The sequence below is a fragment of the Chelon labrosus genome (assembly GCF_963514085.1).
Source record: "Chelon labrosus genome assembly, chromosome: 9".
Classification (NCBI taxonomy): domain Eukaryota; kingdom Metazoa; phylum Chordata; class Actinopteri; order Mugiliformes; family Mugilidae; genus Chelon; species Chelon labrosus.
In genome coordinates this window covers 21,484,897-21,504,874 of record NC_140359.1, presented here as the reverse complement: position 1 = coordinate 21,504,874, position 19,978 = coordinate 21,484,897, and the positions used below count along the sequence as shown (strand labels likewise).

The window sequence follows — 19,978 nt, the reverse complement described above, 5'->3', positions numbered from 1 at the left end:
TAAAAACTAAACTCCCTTGAGATATACTATTAATCCAATTTACTAAACTAAATTTGTTTGATTACATGTTTAAAGATATATAAATTATCAATGTTATTTGGAAATTGCTAACTCCTAAACACATTATATCTTTCTGTGTTTACAGATTCTCATTTAAGCTAAAGCCACTGTGTGCTAACACACTTACAGGCTATTGAAATTTAATTTGAAATTAAATCCAGATTTAATTACTTAATCTATTCTATCATAAAAAAAAATTATTAATCAAAAAAATTTAAACTTTTCTAATTTTCTTAAAAATTACTCATTCGAGTTCTTTTTAATTTTTCCATGTTTCTCCACCCTAGAGTTACTCACTGCTGTGACACAAAGTACTACTGACTGTAAGTTTCAAAATTACCACAACTAAAAATGGAGGACCCAACCGGATCCTTTCCCTCCAGTTTAGGAAATCCCTCCGAGAGCCTAGATTCAGCATTGATTGATCTGACTAGCAAATTGATGCCTGGATATGTAAATCAGATCCAGGAAACAAATCCCTCTGATCTAGAAGAAATAATGTCTGTGCTCGTGTGTCGAGCTTTAACTGAAAAACTTAAAGATAAAGATCTAACTAAAATGTTAGGAAGCATGGCTATTGTTATGGCAGCGCAACTCAAACAGTCAGCTAAGTTGTTGGAGCAAAGCCAAACTAAAATAAGGGCCCAGCAACAAGATAATAAAGCCCTCAAAAGACAACTTGATGAGACTAAACAGTCTTTAACTGCGGCAAAGGAACGCAACGATGACTTAGAATCTCAATGTAACACCAAAAGGGGGGTAGATAATAAATCGTCGGACGACGAAGGCACAGAGTTTGAAAGTAGGAATACTAGACTCAAACAAATCCTCTAATACCGCGAGCAGGAGCTAGCGGAAACAAAAGATCAGCTTCAAGAGTTGAGCAAACTTCTCATCCATTCTGACAATTGTCTTAAAGACGCACTAAATGAAATAAAAGACCTAAAGATTAAGCTCAAAGTCCACGACCGAGCTAGAGAATTTGAGAAAAATCGCTTCCTCCATTTACAACAGGAACTAGAAGAAGTCCGGGACAATGCTAGAGAATCCCGACGACAACAAGCAAGGACAGAATCAGAGCTGGAAGAGGTTAAAAGAGAGTTAGAATACTCCCTTGAGTTAGGCCTACACCAAGGAGAAGCTTTGGGTGCAACGCACCACAGGTACACTCAGGGAGACCGTCCCCCTCCTCATCCTCCGCCGCCCCCTGCTCTCAACCTTCATACTCGGGTTAGCGCAGCTATACCTGACCGATTTAGGGAGACCTTGTCCCCTAAACCTCACTCATCTTCGGACACTTATCATTCACAAGGTCCTTCTGACAGAGACCTAGATAAGATCGCCCGCAACATAACTCGCTTTGACCCTAAAGCTGGTGAAACTCATGACACTGATGCTTACCTCAAAGACATAGAGTTCTATTTGAGGAAATTCCCAAATGCTACAACTGATGACAGGATCTATCTAATCAAGGTAACCTCAAGTCATCAAGTTAGCAGATTCATCGAGCGACAACCTCACCATATCAAGGAAAGATATGGAAGCCTCTGCGAGGTACTAAAAGAGGAATTCTCTGGCTACACGCCACAGACAGGTCTTGCAGCTGCTCTAGCTGTCAAACAAGGAAGACAAGAATCTCCCCAAGAATACTATCAGCGGCTCCACGAAGCCTATTTTGGTTCCAGAAACGATATACAGATGGAAGAAGAAATGCACTTCAAATCTCTGTTCGTGCAAAACCTCCATCCCTCAACTAGCCATCACCTCGGAGTCATGGCATGTCCAAAAACCCTCACTAGTCGCCAACTGCGCGAACTAGCCGTGAAAGGGTTTGCAAAACAAAAAGAAACCATGGGGAAATCATCAGAACCCCACATCCTGAGTATCAACACCAGGTCAATTCCCTTGGAGTTAGAAGGAGCTCCGAAGAGAGCACCTTCGCAGCCCACCACGAATCCTGCTGAACCATGTCAACCTGTCACCAGGCCATATCCTTCCTTTCAACAAAAGAAGCAAGGCCGCTGGCATTCACAGTCATCCTGGTCTGACAGAGGTCAGAACCAACCACACTTTGAGAGAAATCGGAAGCCTCCTGATTTCCGCCGAGACAGGCCCCCACCTAACCGGTGGAAGGACCGCCAACCTCGTGCTAATAGAAGACATGATCCACGTGACTTTCGAAACACTCCCTTTAGGGACCAGCAACATCATGATCACAGCTCCTCTGATGAGGAAGCAACAGATCAGAACAGGCGGACTAGCCAACAAAAGAGAAACAGCACTGACGGTAAGTATAATCAATCAGGTCTGACCAAGAAAGATCTTGAAACCATCAGGCAAATGATTGAAAATATGTTCAAGAAAGAAAAGAAAGTCGACGTCTTTTCTGTAGCTTCAGCAAATCCAAAACCTTCTCCTCAGAAGAATCCAGACGACCAACCAAATGTCGTTGTGGAAGAAGTCTACTTGGGCCCCGAAGAAACTGAGCAGGTGCTGCCTCAGACTCAGGCCCCAACACTCTCAACCACTGCGCATGAACAATCAGACGCAGGGAGAAAGAAAACAGCCCCTCCTAGTGCAGTTCTGGTAGTCCAGTTGGACTCAAAAGAAGAACCATTCAAGGAGGACTCTTGGATCACTCAAGGTGAGCCACCTTTCCAACAGTTCTTGTGCCACCTCACAGAAAAAGGAATCGCTCGAAAATTCTACTTGCCTACTACACTTGAAAACGAGCTTGAACATGAAGCACTCCTTGACACTGGTGCAGATATCACTTTGATGTCATCAACACTTTTCAACAAGTTGCAAATGGTAACACACCAATCTAACAAGACCTTGAATCTGCAGAGCTGCTTTCTTGATGCTCAACCATATTCTTCCACAAGCACCGTCTTGAAGGCCATGGCAGTGATTCACTTCACTATTGGACCAATGAGCCTTGTCCACCCCGTGTATGTATCTCCCCTTGACACCATTCCTCTTCTAATCGGTAAAGACCTCCTTAACCGATTTGAGCCATTGATTGACTTCAAGCGTTTGAAGATCTGGGCACAGGTCCGTCGACCTCTGCCTATTTCTCTTTCCCATGCCACTGCAGCTCAGTGCTACACCCTTGAGACAAGGTCCTTGACACCTGATAACCTACCTGACAAAAAGCAACCCACCGAGGTTGATGACATGTCAGAAGAAACAAACAACATCCAGCCACCACCCTCGTGGCCCAAAGATGAACTTCTGTCTGAACAAGACACTTTCTTGTGCACATTGACCAGTTCTCCTAAGGCACACATCCACTGCCCTCAGGTAGTAAAAGGCATCAAACTTGAAGATGCTGATGTCAACGATGTGATCTTAACTCTCTGGACTGATAAATCAGCCATCAGCCGAGAGCTGTATAAGTCCTTGTCATGGACAAATCCAAATCTTCCATTTGTGAAGAAATCTTTCCGCTTCCCTTTAGATCCCACACCTCAATCGATAGCGACCGCTGACGGGATCTGCACCTTAAAGGTGATATGGAACCACAGGGAGCCGAATCATCTTTTTCTGGTCGTTCCTGACCTACCACACTCTGTCCACATTGGCAGTGATGTACTTGTCAGACTTACTGCTCAAATGGACACGATCAAAAACATTCCATGGTCTCAGACAGGAGTACGAGGTGAAACCACCCTTCCTGACCATGACGACATGAAGACTGGAAAAACAATTCCTGAAGCGAGCCAGGTGGCCAACGAACGCCACCCGCACTTACCTGCTATACACTTCAACAGAAGACCGTTCAAAAACAAAGAGCTCAATGACCTGCCAGATACTTTGGCCAAAACAGGTGCCCCTGACGGGTACCCCTGGACACTTGACACTGGATGTTTTGCCCACCCTCCCACCCCAATTGTCTATGCTCCTCGAATCATCAAGGGCCTTCTCGTCCATGTCTCCGACGCACTCACTTCTCCTGAGTTCGTGGTGCCTCAGAGCCACAGGGGGGTAATGCCAATGCATGCCCTTGACTCTCCATGCGCAGGCCACAAAAGAATCAGAGCAACCCCACACAGAGTGACAGGGTTCTCACCTTTTGAAATGACAACGGATAGACAGATGATGCTTCCACGGCACCTGCTCTACCAGCCAGACGAGGCCAACATTGCAACGGCATATACAACCCACCAGTATATGACCGACCTAAATGCTCATCCCAAAGCCACCTTTGCCTTTGCCCAGAAAAACCTGGACAAGAGCGCAGAAGGACACAAGGCCTGTTACAACCAAAAAGCGTTCCATAACAAATTACAAGTGGGGGACCAAGTCTCTTCCGCCGTGTACCAAATCAAGGTCAGCAAAGGTCAAAAAGAGCCAACCTTCAAATGGGTTAATCGCAACCAGATTAAACCACACAAAAACTCCATGGGACTTGTCGGGGACTCCAACGTCCTAATTAGGTCATAAACGATAAGAAACATTTAAACACCCAAGGGTGCCAATCGATAGTGGAAAAACAAATAAGATTGCTGTTAACGTAAACTACTAAAATTAATTGTAAGATAGGTGTCCTATCCTAATCCACCAAACTCGATTTACTTTCCAAGTTAAAATCGACATAATCAATTAGCTACAAGTGGGGGTCAAACACCTCACACAACATAGTTCCCTTTAGGGCTCAACTCTATACATTTAGCAGAACCCTAACCATGTGTGTTCTTTTCATAAAGATAATTTGGCTGATCACCAATTATCGACTGCACACCCAAAATTTTATTTGTTAAGATGAATTCTCGCAAGGTATGTAGGAAAAACTTTCCTACAACCACTGATCTGACCAGCTGGGCTGGTAAGAAATGGACCAGGGAAATTATAGAACATGCTGAAGTAGACACAACTCATGTCGCTGTGGTTGCAGAAGTTCACTGTCACACAATCAAAACTGAATGGGTATGTTGAGAGACCTAAATGGTTCATTGGAATTATTTCCGATTGCAGACATAAGAGCACAAATGTACAGACAACGAAACGAGTTGCAACTGTAATAGAATCATTGAAGAGCACCATTCTGGTGGTTAATGCTCATAGTGAAGCCTTGAGCAAGACTATCCATGCGATAGTCTCTATTTTCTTAATAGTGTCTGTTGACTATGCTCATACACAACTGGTTGGCATGCTAATGACAGATATGTTGCGAGAGATCCTCAATGGACAGCCTAGCCATTAGTAAGATTTCCCCATATCTTATTCCTAGATCCCTAGAGTAAAACATATTATTCCCCGCCATCCTAGAGCTAGCATCCTAGATAACCAAGTGATTCAGAAATTCAGTTAGGACTAGATAGTGACCCTGTACTAGATCCCTTTTCACTGATATTTCCAAAAAAAAAAAAAACACCAACTCTGGTCTTAAAGGTGGTTATCAAGTCAACGTCCCTTCGATGACAACAGGTCCCATCTTGTCGATCCGAAAGATCCCTGGACAGCGATCATTCGAATCGAGTGGGGGATATGTAGGAACCTGTGGTCCTCTCAATTCTTCCCCTCTCTGGAATTTAAATTTACGGAGTTGTTTTGCAGAAGAACTCTCCTAACAGATCAACCTTTTTCACCTTAGCCATAAAGGTGCCATGTCTAAACACTGAACAGACCCACGCTATCGGACCTCCCTAATGCTGAGGACGTCATCTGAGCCAAAAAGACAGATTTACACTTTTTGTGGAATTTCCCACTCTTGTTTCTTGACTAATTAGTCCTGAATCGAAAGAACATCAACATGATATCAGGAACTACAAAGAATGAATTGACTCCTTTTGGATTCGAAGGACAAAGTCTAGAAGCCTTAATGTGATGTTAAATTATGTTTTAAACTTCTGATGTACTAATTTTCTTTTTCAGAGACGAATGCAAACATACCATTTTAACAGGTTTTGCCCCCCCTCTCTTGGAATGACCAAGAGAGCGAAACACTGATAAGCCGGTCGTAAATAACTTTCTTTTCCCAGAACCAGACTCTGATATGCATTTTCCTCTGAAAAGCACCTAAGTTTTATAATATGACTATTGAAAATGTAATAACCTGGTAAGTTATATATTATTGTTCAGGAAGTGCTTACGATCACAATGAGACGATTTTGATCATTGTACGATAAAGCTAGCCCAAATTCACATAATTTGTCACAGTAAGGATGGATCAACATTGCCATCAAGTGGCTATCTTTAAAAGTATTATCTCTCTTTTAACCAATTGTTGAAGTTAAAGAATGTTGAAACTTAGGTATGTTCTTATACTAATAGTAGCTATTAGTTGAAATCATAACTGTTGAAATTGTTATTTTAGAAACCCCGACCTTTTATTATTAGCAAAATGTCAATGTAAAGAGAACTTGAGTTTATTAATTTATTGATGCTTTTGAGTTACTTTGATGTGGTCATTCTGATACGTCATCTTGTCATGTTGTAATGTTGAGTGTTGTCGCATACGGAAAACATTGCTAACGAGCCATGATGAGTGATGGAATGATTAAATTTAGTAATATAAAATAGGTTAAGAAGATCAGGCAATAAGACACCTCAAGACAAAGGAGAAGGCGTTCCCTTCTCTTTCCGCGCGAAGATTATGGAAACCCGATCCAAACACGCCCTGAATAATTAACTCATAAAACCAGAGAGACGCACCCATTTCTCCGCTCTTTCCTCCGCTCTTTTTCGCCGCACTTTCTCCGCACTTTCAACTCTCCACTTTCTGTTTACGTTTTACTTAGTCTTCTTCTTTACGTACTTAGTCACGTTTATACTTAGTAACTTTAAGAACAACTTGAATATTGACAATACGGTCCTTTTCAAGCTCTGTTTGTTTCTCGTCGGATGTTTTCCCCGACGTACGATTTTTATAGTGACTTAAATATTTTTCTAGCTTTATTCATTTTTATACTCTACGAACCGAAGTACTAACCAACATCGTTTATAAATTAGCCAGCGTAGTCAGCTGGGATATCAGAGAAAGACCCAATCTCTTCGACGGATCAAGAAATCAAGAAGCTGTTGCCATAGCATCGACATCAAGAAGACGTGACGATCCAGTTTCTTTCTTCAAATACAAAGACATTGCCAAGTGTCATCTGCCTTTGACTGAACACCTACAGCGCTCTCAAGCAAAGCTGGGTGTTGGAGTTGCAGACCAAGCAACAAGTCCTGTCTACCGGTCCCAGAGAGACCTGCATCAGACCGTCACACCGACGCTCCGCCATCATCTCGTCACACCGACGCTCCGCCATCACCGACGCCGAGAAGACTCTACAAAAGTAGGCTGAATCGTTCCTACCGCTTAAGACAAAGAGTTGGTGTCACTACTTTGAAACTCCCTACTAACATCTTTTAGAGAAGATTGATTAGAGTAGATATCAAATCTATTCCCTTTAGTTTAGGACTTAAACATCTCCATCTCTCACCATCGCTCCAGAAATTATTTCATACCTTATTATATTCGTTCATTTGATTACACTCCTATATTCTATTAGTCCCTCATTTATTCATAGTTGTCACTTTATTAAATAAATATTTATTCACACTTAAGAAGTTGTTTGTGATGTTGTTTTACGGCAGAGAATGACTGGTACAAATTGTAGTAAAGGATTCACTCCTTCAGATATGCAAATTATTGAACTGAGACTGATAAATTGATTTAAACCGTGTTCTTCCTACGATAACAGGAGGTGGTGCCCTAACGAGACATTTAAAAGGTGTAGACTACCCTACACTCATTCAGAAAGTAAAAACAGGTAAGTTATAAAATCAAGGAGTCTCTTTAGTCCTGAGAGGAAACAATTAACTATATGCAGCTAAGATATTTTTGCTGTAATCTAAAATATCAACATGAAATGCGCATATCTAAGGAATGAAACAATTAAATGCTTAATAATTTTTTTTATTTTTTTTTTTGCTTTTATTGCTTTTATTGAAGAGACATCAATATATATTCTGGAAATTCAGAAGTTGTGTTTTCCACTCTAGGACGTGGTTCCGTGCCACAAATTTTGGTAAAATCAGATTCAGCAAGAAAAAGAAAATAAAATTTAAAAGTCAAAATGAGCTGCCCTCTTTATAAGATGTAATTAAATTTATTGTCCAACTTCTCAGTTACGTTTCAGACCTTGCCCATGAAACCCAATTTATCATTAACTAGAGTAATTTGATCTCAGAAATGAAACCTATAATATGAAATGAAACCTGAATATCGACCTAGGCTGCTGTTGTTAGTTTAATACCAAGGCTACATTATCCTGACCCAGTGAACAATGTTCTGGTTTCCAGAAAGATGAAAGAAACACTGAATTGAAAGAACCATTGGTCTAGTCACATTGTTGTAAAGTACTTGGTTGTTAATGGTTGAAAATCAAATTTTTATTTTTGTCTTGTAGAGAGTCTTTGTTGTGACCGTCCTCATTCAGAAAGCAAAAACAGGTAGGTTACAAAATCAAGGAGTCTCTTTAGTCCTGAGAGGGAAAATTTAACTATATGCAGCTAAGATTTTTTTGCTGTAATATAAAATATCAACGTGAAATGTGCAGATCTAAGTAATCAAACAATTAAATGCTTAATAAATGATTGTGCTTTTATTGAGGAGACATCAATATGTTGCCTAAAAAAAGAATAAAGTAAAATCTTCTTCAGATGAGGTTGTTCCAGAGCCTCAGAGAAAGATTGTGACGATGGCTGAGGATACCAGCAGCAGGATGACACTGGAACCAGTTGGTATTGCGCCGTTACACAGATCAGTATCACAGCAGTTGATGGGGCTGATACATAGCTCATTTCTTCCACAGCTCTTAGTGACAACACCTATGAGACCATAAGAAAAAAAATCAGTTTAAGCAACAATGAAAGTCAACAGGCAACTAGTCCAGCAATATATCCACTCAAAATGTATCTGATGAACAGTTTTAAACTTGTGGAGGAACAACTTACTGAGTGCTTCAACAGACATACACTTGTCAAAGCCATCAGGACAAGTTATGACATTGGTGCAGGATGAGCCTACACAATTGTACCATCTTAATCCACATGCTGAATATAAATACAGAACATAAATCAAGACATCAGTTTATACACACAAAAGATAATCATTAACATTATTTTAACATTTACATTTTTTTTATGTTCTGGGAATTTAGAAGTTGTGTTTTCCACTCTAGGACGTGGTTCCTCTCCGCAAATTTCAGTAAAATCAGATTCAGCAAGAAAAAGCAAAAAAAGTGAAAAGACAAAATGAACTGCGCTCTCTAAAAAAACCTATAAAATGTAATTAAGTTTGTTGTCCAACTTCTCAGCCACCTTTTAAACCTTGCCCATGAAACCCAATTTATCATTAACTAGAGTAATTTGATCTCAGATATGAAACCTATAATATGAAATGAAACCTATGATAAGAAATGAAACCTAAATATCATCAACTACAGTGACCTTGACCATTCCTGTTGATTCCATAGTTGAAGTGAGGCAGACATTGTTAAGATATGCTAGGGTTGTCTACAGGGTTGGGTCAGATTACTTTGAAATGTAATCCATTACTGACTACAAATTACATGGCAATTTTTGTAATCAGTAACGTAATCAGTAGGATTACCAAAAACATGTAACGTAATCTGATTACTTTTAGATTACTTCAATAAATATGCACCTTAAGTAAAAGACACCGTCACAGAATTGATCAATGAATTCTCTTTTTATTTTTCTCTTTATTATTTCATTACATCTAAGAAAACTTTTTGTTCTCAGTAAAGCTGAGAAAGCATTCCTTTGTGAATGAACTAAAAACTGTATTAACTAAAAACTTTAGATTTATTACTAAGTACTTTCTTTACTCTGAACATATCCGTTTTTCAGACCATATCCTCATATCTACCTGTTTAACTCTTTTCTCACATCATACTGAATGTTTGCAACTAAAAACATTCCTAAAACATTTTTCTATTTTTTCTCATATTTCTGAACATTTCTCATAACATATCCACAACATGTCTTTCAAAATCTCAAAATAAGTCTGTAAATAAGTCTGTAAACATATCATAGAACAAAAGTGAACATGTTCTTTTTACAACATATTAGGATTTTTTCATGCCCAGGCTGTCATAAACAAGTTGCATTGTTTGCATGATAAAATGTAATCAGGTAATCCCCAACAATGTAACTGTAATCTGATTACACAATTTTTGTATTGTAATCTGGGCTGATTATAGTTATTTGATTTTTGTAATTTTTGTAATCCATTACTACCCAACCCTGGTTTTCTATCGCTGTGTTTTTTCCTGTCCTTCTTGTTCTGTGTCTGTTTGTCTTTCTTCCTTTTCTCTGCAGGCTGAGGGTGGCTGGTAGTGGTGGGCGGATCGATCCAAATATCAATAATATCCATGCCAACGTTGGTATCGAGATTGATCGATACCAATGTAGTTAGATCGATACTTAAATTTCAGTTTATCTCGTTTCATTAAGAGGCGACCTGACTTTGTCTAAATGCTGCTGCTGTCACAGAGCAGAGCAGACTCATTTTGCTCCTCCTCCCCCCTCGTGTGTTTGTTGTACCATCACGTGACTCCGCGGTGCCAGGTGACCGATCACCGCCCACCGCTACCAGCCAGGCCTGGCCAGCAGCATATTACACACAACTAGAGAAAGAGTAGGGCTGTTTGGTTATATTTTCGGACCAAAAATGAAACGATAGCAAGTTGTACTATTTGTTAAAAGGCTGTAAGATATAGTGGTAACACAACAAACTTGTATAAGCATATGGACATTTTTAAGTGATCATTTTGTGTTGTTTCTGAACAAAAACTTTTATTGTGATAATAAAGTATTTTATTAAGTTTATAAGTAAATATTTTCCATTTACTTATAAACTTTGCCCAAGTTCTGTACTGGATTTTAACTGATTAATAATCCAAAAGGCAAATCACAAAAACATTTAAAATGTCATGAAAATTCATTCAGATTTAGACTGATGGTGCATCCACCTTAATTATTAAAAAGTATCGATATCGGTATCGGTATCGGTGATACTGGCCCTGTATTTACTTGGTATCGGATCGATACCAAATCTAGCGGTATCGCACACCTCTAGTGGCTGGTCTAAGGCCATGTCCACACGTACGAAAACGATCTTTTCCCTCTCCGTTTTCCCTGGCATCGTTTCAAGAATATCCGCGTCCACACGGATCCGTTTCAACAGACTGAAAACGCTACTTCATATTCCAGCCCTATAGGTGGCGCTGTTTCAGTTTCAGAAATTCACCAAAAACGGAGAGGAAGAGGCGGAGCATGCGCATAAAGCTTGAGCGCTGTTTACAAATCGGCTTTAGAAGAAACCAAACTCAATGAGAAATGATATTTTGCCCTGGTAACCCTAATAGGCTCAATATCTTCTCCAGCAGGAACACGAGCATGTAGTCCGCCATTGTTGTTGATGTTGTTATGAGACGTCTCGCGGGATATAAGAGGTGGACGGCTGCTCGAGGGGTGTGGCGATGACATCATCGAAACGCTCTTCTCCGTTTTTGCTGTCCACACGAAAACGCAAGAGGTGCGTTTGCGAATTTTTCCACCCTGGGACCCAGTTTCAGAAAAGTGCGTTTTAGGGCAATGCGTTTACAGGATTCGTGTGGAAGATCGGCCAAAACGATGCAAAACATCTGCGTTTAGACCAAAACGCGTTTCTGTGTGGACGGCCCCTAATTCTCCTACCACTCCTCCATTGATCCTCCCCTGGAGCCTCATGTACGAAGTGTGCGTGCGCACAATAACGTTCTGTACGTTCTTGTTCACGGAAAAGTTCAGATGTATCAGCAAATTAAAAACTCCAATTCGCTTTCGATATCAGCTGTTGATCCTTTGGTGGCACTTGGAGGTGATGCTGGGAAACTGTCATAAATGTGAAAACAATTAGTTTTCGGAACTGTGCTGGTCGACCCTGAGCAGAACCATGCAAGCCGAGTGGGACGGGATTATCCGCATGTCAGCCAAGTATATCAAATTCCTATGCAATGCATCTGAACAGGTCAACATTAAAGCGCAATTTACAGCGAGAGACGGTTTTCCGAATGTAATCAGAGCTATCCACTGAACACACATTGCTATAAAAGCAGCATCACATGATGAATTTGTATATGTCAACAGGAAACATTTTCATTCGATCAATATACGGATCATATGTGATGCGCAAATGCAATTCACCAACATTGTGGCGCGTGGAGGACAGCTGCCAAAGAGCACATTTGTGCACATCTCCACTCCAGTGAGTAGCATCTCCAGTTCGCTTTCTGTGAAGTTCTTCTTTTTTCCAGTCTTACTCATTCTTATGTTTTCATTTTCAGATCGTGCAGAGAGGAGAATCTCAGGTGCAAGGTCAATTTAAATATAATTTGCACATTTAAAAGGGGGGAGTGAACAGGGAGGGGTCAGGTACAACATGTGCGCTCAATTCCACATTGATTGGGATGTATAAAGGTGCTTCTGGATCTGAGCGTGCACCTCGTTTCAGTAGGAAATCCACACAAGTCTTTGTACTATTTAACTAAATACTGCCTGTTTGTTATGCCTGATTGGTGTATGTACACATGGGCAGAGGGGTTGACGAGACACAGGTGAAACTAATGAGGGTGGAGGACGCAAGGAGAAACCAATCAAAGGGGGTAAACATAGGAAGTAAAGCAGGACCAGAAACACCAGAGAAAAAGCTTACAAGCCAGGATTACAACAGAGGTACCAGAAACACAAGATCAACACAAAAAATATTCAAAAGTCCATACCATAACATTCTGATTAGTGGATTTGGGAATGAAATATTTCTCCAGTAACAGTGTTTTATGAATGTGGTTCATCCAGAGAATGGCTGAAGATACCAGCAGCAGGAGGCCTTCACATGTAGCACTGTGTCTGCAGCCCTTATTACGTGTATTACCTTTATTTCTCTTCTCTACCTGTGACATGTAGCTGCTACAAGAGATGCTGCCAAACGAAATTTCGTTGTATTGTTATACAATGACATTAAAGCCTTAATCATGAGGCCTGCAAGACATGATAGAAGGACCGCTGCTTTAGCAACAATAAAAGTAAACAGTAAAGCAATGTGTCAGCTCAAAACAGTCTGATCCACAGCTACAAACACTCCTGGTGTGGAAGAACAACTTACCGCTTGCATCAGTGGAGATACATCGTTGAAGAAGTGAAGACAAACTGTGGATTTTGTGCAGGTTTCAGGTTGGGCAAATATGCAATGGTAGCACTGTAATCAACACGCTAGGCAGTAATACAGAACATAGATTAACAAACATTACATATCTGATATCATTTGACACATTTTCACAAATAAATTAGTAACAATCACAACAATTTACCTTTTTAAGAAAGAGAAAAGGCAAAATGACATCAAACTGCAGAGGGGATGGAGTAAGACATGATAAATGGTATCAAAGGTTTATAAAGCAAACAGAATTTTAAATGAGAAGAGATCTAGAGATAGTTTTACGTTTACTGTGCACCTTATCAGTTTTATGTTGTCCTTCAGTAGACTCGCCCATGACACCTGAATATCACCACCCATGGCAAGCTGATCATTTCAGAGGCCTCTCCCCGCTGTTCACATGCACAATAAACAAATAGAGAACAGGATCAAGAACAAGACGAAAACTGTGATAGGAGTATTGGTGAGAGGAAAGCCTGCAGTTTATTATGTCTTGGGACGGAGTGACTCATGCCTTTTTTCCCCCAACAACCTCTGCAAGAGGGAGCTTCTGTTGGTCTCTTGAAAAAGGGGGAAGGTGCTCAGGTGAAAATGAGAATCTGAAGAGTATCATTTCCTTTGCAATGAAATAGTTGTGGAGTATCAGTGTTCCCTTCGGTATCTCTTCATGTCTCTCTTTTTGAATTTCTTAACAGGATCAGAAATCTTAAAAAGTTTAACATAAGGAGAGTCCCCAAAGAAAGTCTTGCCTTTGGCCCCTTGCTGTCTAGAGCCGGCCCTGACTGTAAAGTTTATTCACAGCTTTGTAAATAAAGATAAAAAAGCACGAGTGACCTTGAGGCCACCTCTACACGCTGATAATATCTCTTTCGTGCGCCAGACGGTGCATGTTGCGGTGCACTTCAGACAGCTTTATTTTTAACCACACAGTCTCACATTTTCACTAATCTTATTCTAGATTAGCCACACACAGCCCAGTTTGATCTCAAGTGGACCAGACCAGTAACACAATAACATATCAATCTATAATTAACGACAACTCCAAATGTTTCCCTTTGTTTTAGTGCAATGAAATGTAATGTAATGAACAACTGGACATTTATTAAGAAAAAGAAGTGCAATTTCTGTATAGTTCTAGGTCTCAGTGTTGTGTTATGTCCACAACTCTAACTAAATCTGTGTGAACACTTGGAATAGCAGTTACTTTTATTGGAAAAATTGAAGTTAATGTCTTCATTGTAAGTTTTGCACTTTGCAAATTCCTCCCGTGGCCTCCATTAGACCCTCTGGAGGGCCGCTTTTGGCCCAGGGGCTGTGTATTTGACACCTGTGGTCTAAAAGAAAGACATTTGAGACGTTCTTTTCCAAATTATGACTTTTATTTATTACTTTGGCGCCATCTTGTGACCATCTAGTGGTAGTGACTTTGAAATGCTCACGAGACCACGGAGCAGTGTGAAACTGAATGATTGCTTCAAGAATGGCAGTTTAAGATAAACATGATGACATTTAAGGGATCTAATAATTTTCTAGGGCATTTCTTGAATGAAGAATGGATCTGAACATTTACAGTTCTGTAACAAAGAAGCAAACACTCTGATGAAGATCATCTGATATAAGTGGAGCCACCTATCAAAGTGAACTTATGTAAGAACGGAATCTTAAGTTTGCCTCTTCAAATCACAGATTTAATAGGCAAAAAGGCGCATTTAACTTACAGTAAAAAAGTCAGATGGCAGACAACAAGTCCTGTATCATAAACGTGGAGAAAGGAGATGTTATTTACTCTTTGTCACGACATGCTTGTTACGTTCACTGATGATTCTAAACTGACTGTAGGTTTGCATGTGAGTGTGAATGGTTGTCTGTGTCTCTGCGTTAGTCCTACGATACACCGGTGACCTGTCCAGGGTGTACCCCGCCTCTCACCTGATGACAGCTGGGACAGGCTCCAGCAAACCCTTCACAGGACAAGCGGTTACAGAAGATGAGTGAGTAAGTGAGGGCTAATTCTAGAGAGCTTCCCATTGTGCAACACCAACACATTATGCTTGAAAACAAATATCCAAAAACATTAAAGAAAGGCAGCTGAACTTTTTTTTTTATTTTTTTTACAAGTTTCTTGGAGATGTTTCACCACTCATCTGAGTAGCTTCTTCAAAACTGAAGCAAGAGTCACACGGAAGAAGTTACTCAGACGAGCAGTGAAACGGCTTCTCTACAAATCCAGCTGCATTTCTGTTACATTTTTTGGATATACCATTAACCGGGTTGACTGAGAACCTTCACAGATGTTGAATACAAACACATTTGAACAACGTTGATGTGCAGACCAGCAGAAGGATGACACTGCAACCAGTTGGTGTCTAATGGTCTCAAAACCTCAAGTTCGGGAAGTTGCAGTAGGGTACTTAAACTGCATTCAGGGGAACTGGATGAATCCCTGATAAATAAGAGATGTTGTTGGGTAAGAAAGAAATTCAGCGTGGTCATAGTAAGGATTATGAACTATACTTGCTGTTTTGTTTTTTATATTTGCTTTATCTGGGTTTTATTTTCAGCTGCACAGATGCTACTGAACACTGAATTGAAAGAGTGGTTGCTATGGAAACGTCACATTGTTGTAAACTTCCATTTTTGTTTGTCTTGTGGCGAGTCTTTATTTGTGACCGTCCTTATTCAGAAAGTAAAAACAGGTAGGTTATAAAATCAAGAAGTCTCTTTAGTCCTGAGAGGGAACAATTTACTATTATGCAGCTAAGATATTTTTGCTGTAATCTAAAATATCAACGTGAAATGCGCATATCTAAGGAATGAAACAATTAAATGCTCAATGTGCTTTTATTGAAGAGACAACAATATGTTGCCTGTGGCAGAGTTTACATGTTTAACAATAGGTCATCATTCTGGGTTGACCAAATTTACTAAGAATAAAGTAAAATCTTCTTCAGATGAGGTTGTTCCAGAGCCTCAGAGAAAGATGGTGATGATGGCTGAGGATACCAGCGGCAGGACATGAGTGTTAGGTAATAGTGGGGGGAGGAAAAGGGGAAAAAAAGGGGAAAAAAACGAGGAGAGGGGGAGGAGGAAAAAAAAGCAGCTCCCAGACTACACTCCTCTGGGGGATTACAGTGTGCAGTAGCAGTTTTAGGCACGGGCGATCCCATTTTTTCATGACACAAGGGGGGCGGCACAAGCACTTGGAAAAAAATAAACAAATAAATCTGCACCGCTACATGGTTTTCTATTATCTGTCATATCTGTGTGGGGAATTCGCAAATTGTCGCCCCCTGCAGCTGCAGGCGCTCCTGCTTGCTGAGAAGGTGCCGTGCACAGAAGGTGTGTGTGAGAAAGGGAAACGGAGGGGGGCAGGGGGGACAGTTCACCTCTGGGTCTCTCCCAAATTGAACGGACGGGGGGGATCCACTGTACAAAAGGGCTAAAGTCAGTCACACCTTGACTTTCATATGTAACGCACGTTTCATTCATACTATTATAAATACAGGCATACTTTCTGCACGTTTTTGTATTTATGAATTGTATGAAATGGCCAAATAAAAATAGAAAACGATTATGTGGTCACCAAGGTGAATTGGTTTAGTTTTGACTTCTGGTCGTGAGTGACAGCGTTGGAGGATGGAAATCTGTTGATTGTCAAGTGTCAAATAAACGCAGAGATGGACAGAAAAAGGTCAAAGCCATCAGGTGACCAATTTAGGAAAAAAATTAAAGACAAAGGTATGCTATGTTCTGTCTGTATGATTGCAGTATCCATGTCATGAATGAAGGGCTAATGTTAATTGTTGGTATATGTTTGTTAGTCTTTCTGCTATGATGCTTGCAATGCTTATACAACAGTAATTTCGTCTTAACAAACACCAGATCTAATTTCACCGTAAGATTGTGCTTTGCAACAAAACTGTTACAAGTTCAGTTGTTATTTATTTCCATCACGTTGGGTCCTGTAATTAGCCAACGAATTTTCATATCTGTAGGTAGTTTCAAAGATGAACATTTGCCATTTGCTGCAACTCTATTTTGTCAAAACAACTTGCACCGGGGGAGGGGGGAAAGGGGTGTGGAGGTGTTCCAGCGCAGACAGGCAGCCAGCCGCGGCCGCAGCCATCTTCAGCGCCGCCTTCGGACCCCGCCTGTTGCACTTGGGGGTGGAAAAAAAAACAACAACGCAAAGGCGTGGGATTGGGGGGTAGGGAGGTGTATTGCATAAGTGCATGTGTGTAAGTATCCGTGGGTGTGTGTGTGTGTACATAAGCCTGGAGAGTTGCTTTGTCTAGCCTCCCAATCAGTGCTTCAGTTCGCAGGATGTCATCGCGATAACACAGCAGGTTGCCATGGAGACGTCCCTTATCGGGTCCCAGACGGAGTCAACCATCAACAGGTGTCCGTGAAGGAAGGGAGGGAGGAATAGGACAGAGCGTCTCACTGCAGCGATCTCCTGGGGGTTGTTCCAGCAGCGGCCTTCGCCAAAGCCGGTGCTGCTGAGGGCCGGAATGCAGATTAGATTATGATTGTTTGGGTTAGGGCGAGAAGTCGCAATTCAATAGACACGACTTACTCCGTTTGTCCATTCTGGTCTTCAAATTGATTCATTTGCCTTTGCAAAGCCGAAAGTTTCTCCAAGATGTTTTCCATGTTGCGGTTAATGACCACGGTCTGAGCACGAAAAGCTCTGTCCAAGATGCTTTCCATGTTGAGGTTTATAACCACAGTCAGTGCGCTGATCTGAGCGCTCACAGCTCTATCCAAGATGTTTTCCATGTTGCGGTTAACGACCACAGTCTGAGCGCTAACAGCTCTGCTCACTCCATCAATCATATCGGGCAGCTTCATGGGGCTTTGGACTGCTGACACCGTCTTCCAAATTTTCCAATACACCAGGGCAATGCCTAATCCAATCAGCAGATAGCCTGTTATCATGGTTCCGAATATGTAAAGATCCTCGATGTCCTCGATGGAAAGAATTGCCAGGCACACGACCCTCCACTTCTCCCAGGAGTCCATCATGTATCCAGCGGCAAACGTTCCGTCAGGGCAGACAGGTTCCCCCGAACCCGAGCTTCTCGTCGAGAAGATTCTGTCAATTGCGTTGAGAGACCAGTCGCTGTGACCAGTTGGTATTGCGCTGTTACACAGATCGGTATCACAGCAAGTAGCGGGGCTGATACATAGCTCACTTTTTCCACAGCTCTTAGTGACAATACCTATCAGACGACAAGAAAAAAAAAACTCAGTTTCAGCAACAATGAAAGTCAACAGGCAACAAGTCCAGCAATATATCCTCTCAAAATGTATCTGATGAACAGTTTTAAACTTGTGGAGGAACAACTTACCGAACGCTTCAACAGACATACACTTTTCAAATCCATTAGGACAAGTTAAGACATTGGTGCAAGATGAAGAGCTGGAAGCTACACAACTGTAGCATCTTAGTCCACATGCTGAATATATAGAAAACAATTGAAGACATCAATTTATACACACAGAAGGTAAACGTTAACATTAACTTTTTCTTTTATGTTCTGGAAATTCAAAAGTTGTGTTTTCCACTCTAGGACGTGGTTCCTTGCTACAGATTTCAGTAAAATCAGATTCAGCAAGAAAAAGCAAAACAAAAGTCAAAATGAACTGCCCTCTTTAAAGAACCCTATAAGATGTAATTAAGTTTATTGTCCAACTTCTCATTCACCTTTAAGAAACCCTTCTCATGAAGCCCAATTTATCATTAACTACAATAATCTGATCTCAGGCATTGAACAATGTGTTTTTAATTGGTATACTTGCAAATGAAACCTAAATATCATCAACAACAGTGACCTGATCATTCCTGTATCAGCCTTGAAGATCTATTAATTTGTAAAAGAACGCAAAAGGAGAGAGACGGACAACCATTCACACTCACATGCACACCTACGGCCAATTTAGAATCACCAGTTCACCTAATGAGCATGTCTTTGGACAGTGGGAGGAAGCCAGAGTACCCGGAGAGAACCCACGCAGACACAGGGAGAACATGCAAACTCCACACAGAAAGGCCCATTAATTCATCTCCTCTTACCTGTGGACACAGTCAAGAACAGGATCAGGGCTCCGTAAAACTTCATGGTGGCCATGGAGACAACAGTAACTGAGCAGTTGTGAGAGGAAAGCCTGCAGCTTATAACATGTCTCTGAGAAAGCAAAACAAAGTTTGACTCAAGCTGAATTTAAAGAGTTTCTCAGACAGATGGTCCGCCCTTTTTCCTGAACCCTTGTACACGGCTCCTCTAAGATACAGATGTGTGTTATGCATCACATGAGAGCGACAACAGTACTGACTAGGGATGCACGATAACTTTTTTAAAAAAACGATACAGATAACCGATAACTTTCCGCTTCCAAAGGCCGATACCGATACTGATAACCGTCAACATACCTGAAGATTTTTTATGCAAGCCTCACCAATGGGTACAATGTTTCAAATGACTTTTCATGTTCGAGGTATTAAAGCTGATGCTGATTTTTCCACCACGTGGCACTTTCTTTAAACATTTACTGTATTACAAAGAGCCAGAGAAATGTCATCCTCGGAAACTTTGAAAAAGTCCCACACCACCGCCGCCGCCATGTTGTTTGTTTACAAACGTATGCAGGGTGTGCTGCATTCAAGTGGTGACGGTTTCCGGTTTGAGAGTCGTTTTTCCCATA

At 41.0% G+C, this 19,978-nt stretch overlaps 1 protein-coding gene across 1 annotated transcript; it reads right to left on the bottom strand.

Moving 5' to 3' along the window:
- Window positions 1-8,670: 8,670 nt before the first annotated feature.
- LOC311492383 (lymphocyte antigen 6G-like) lies at window positions 8,671-19,665 on the bottom strand. Its single transcript, XM_084550648.1, has 3 exons — window positions 19,350-19,665; window positions 18,625-18,732; window positions 8,671-8,880 (listed from the first exon to the last, which is right to left on the bottom strand). The coding sequence occupies exons 1-3, from the start codon at window positions 19,402-19,404 to the stop codon at window positions 8,732-8,734; spliced, it is 312 nt and encodes a 103-aa protein (XP_084406774.1). The 5' UTR covers window positions 19,405-19,665; the 3' UTR covers window positions 8,671-8,731.
- Window positions 19,666-19,978: the final 313 nt, after the last annotated feature.

Excerpts from the sequence above, each read along its gene's own strand:
- LOC311492383 (XM_084550648.1), bottom strand. The coding sequence starts at position 19,404 with ATGGCCACCATGAAGTTTTACGGAGCCCTGATCCTGTTCTTGACTGTG. Across the intron at positions 18,733-19,349 it reads GTTCTTGACTGTGTCCACAG|CATGTGGACTAAGATGCTAC; the intron begins GTAAGAGGAGAT and ends CTATATATTCAG. Across the intron at positions 8,881-18,624 it reads TATGTCTGTTGAAGCGTTCG|GTGTTGTCACTAAGAGCTGT; the intron begins GTAAGTTGTTCC and ends ATGGTCTCATAG.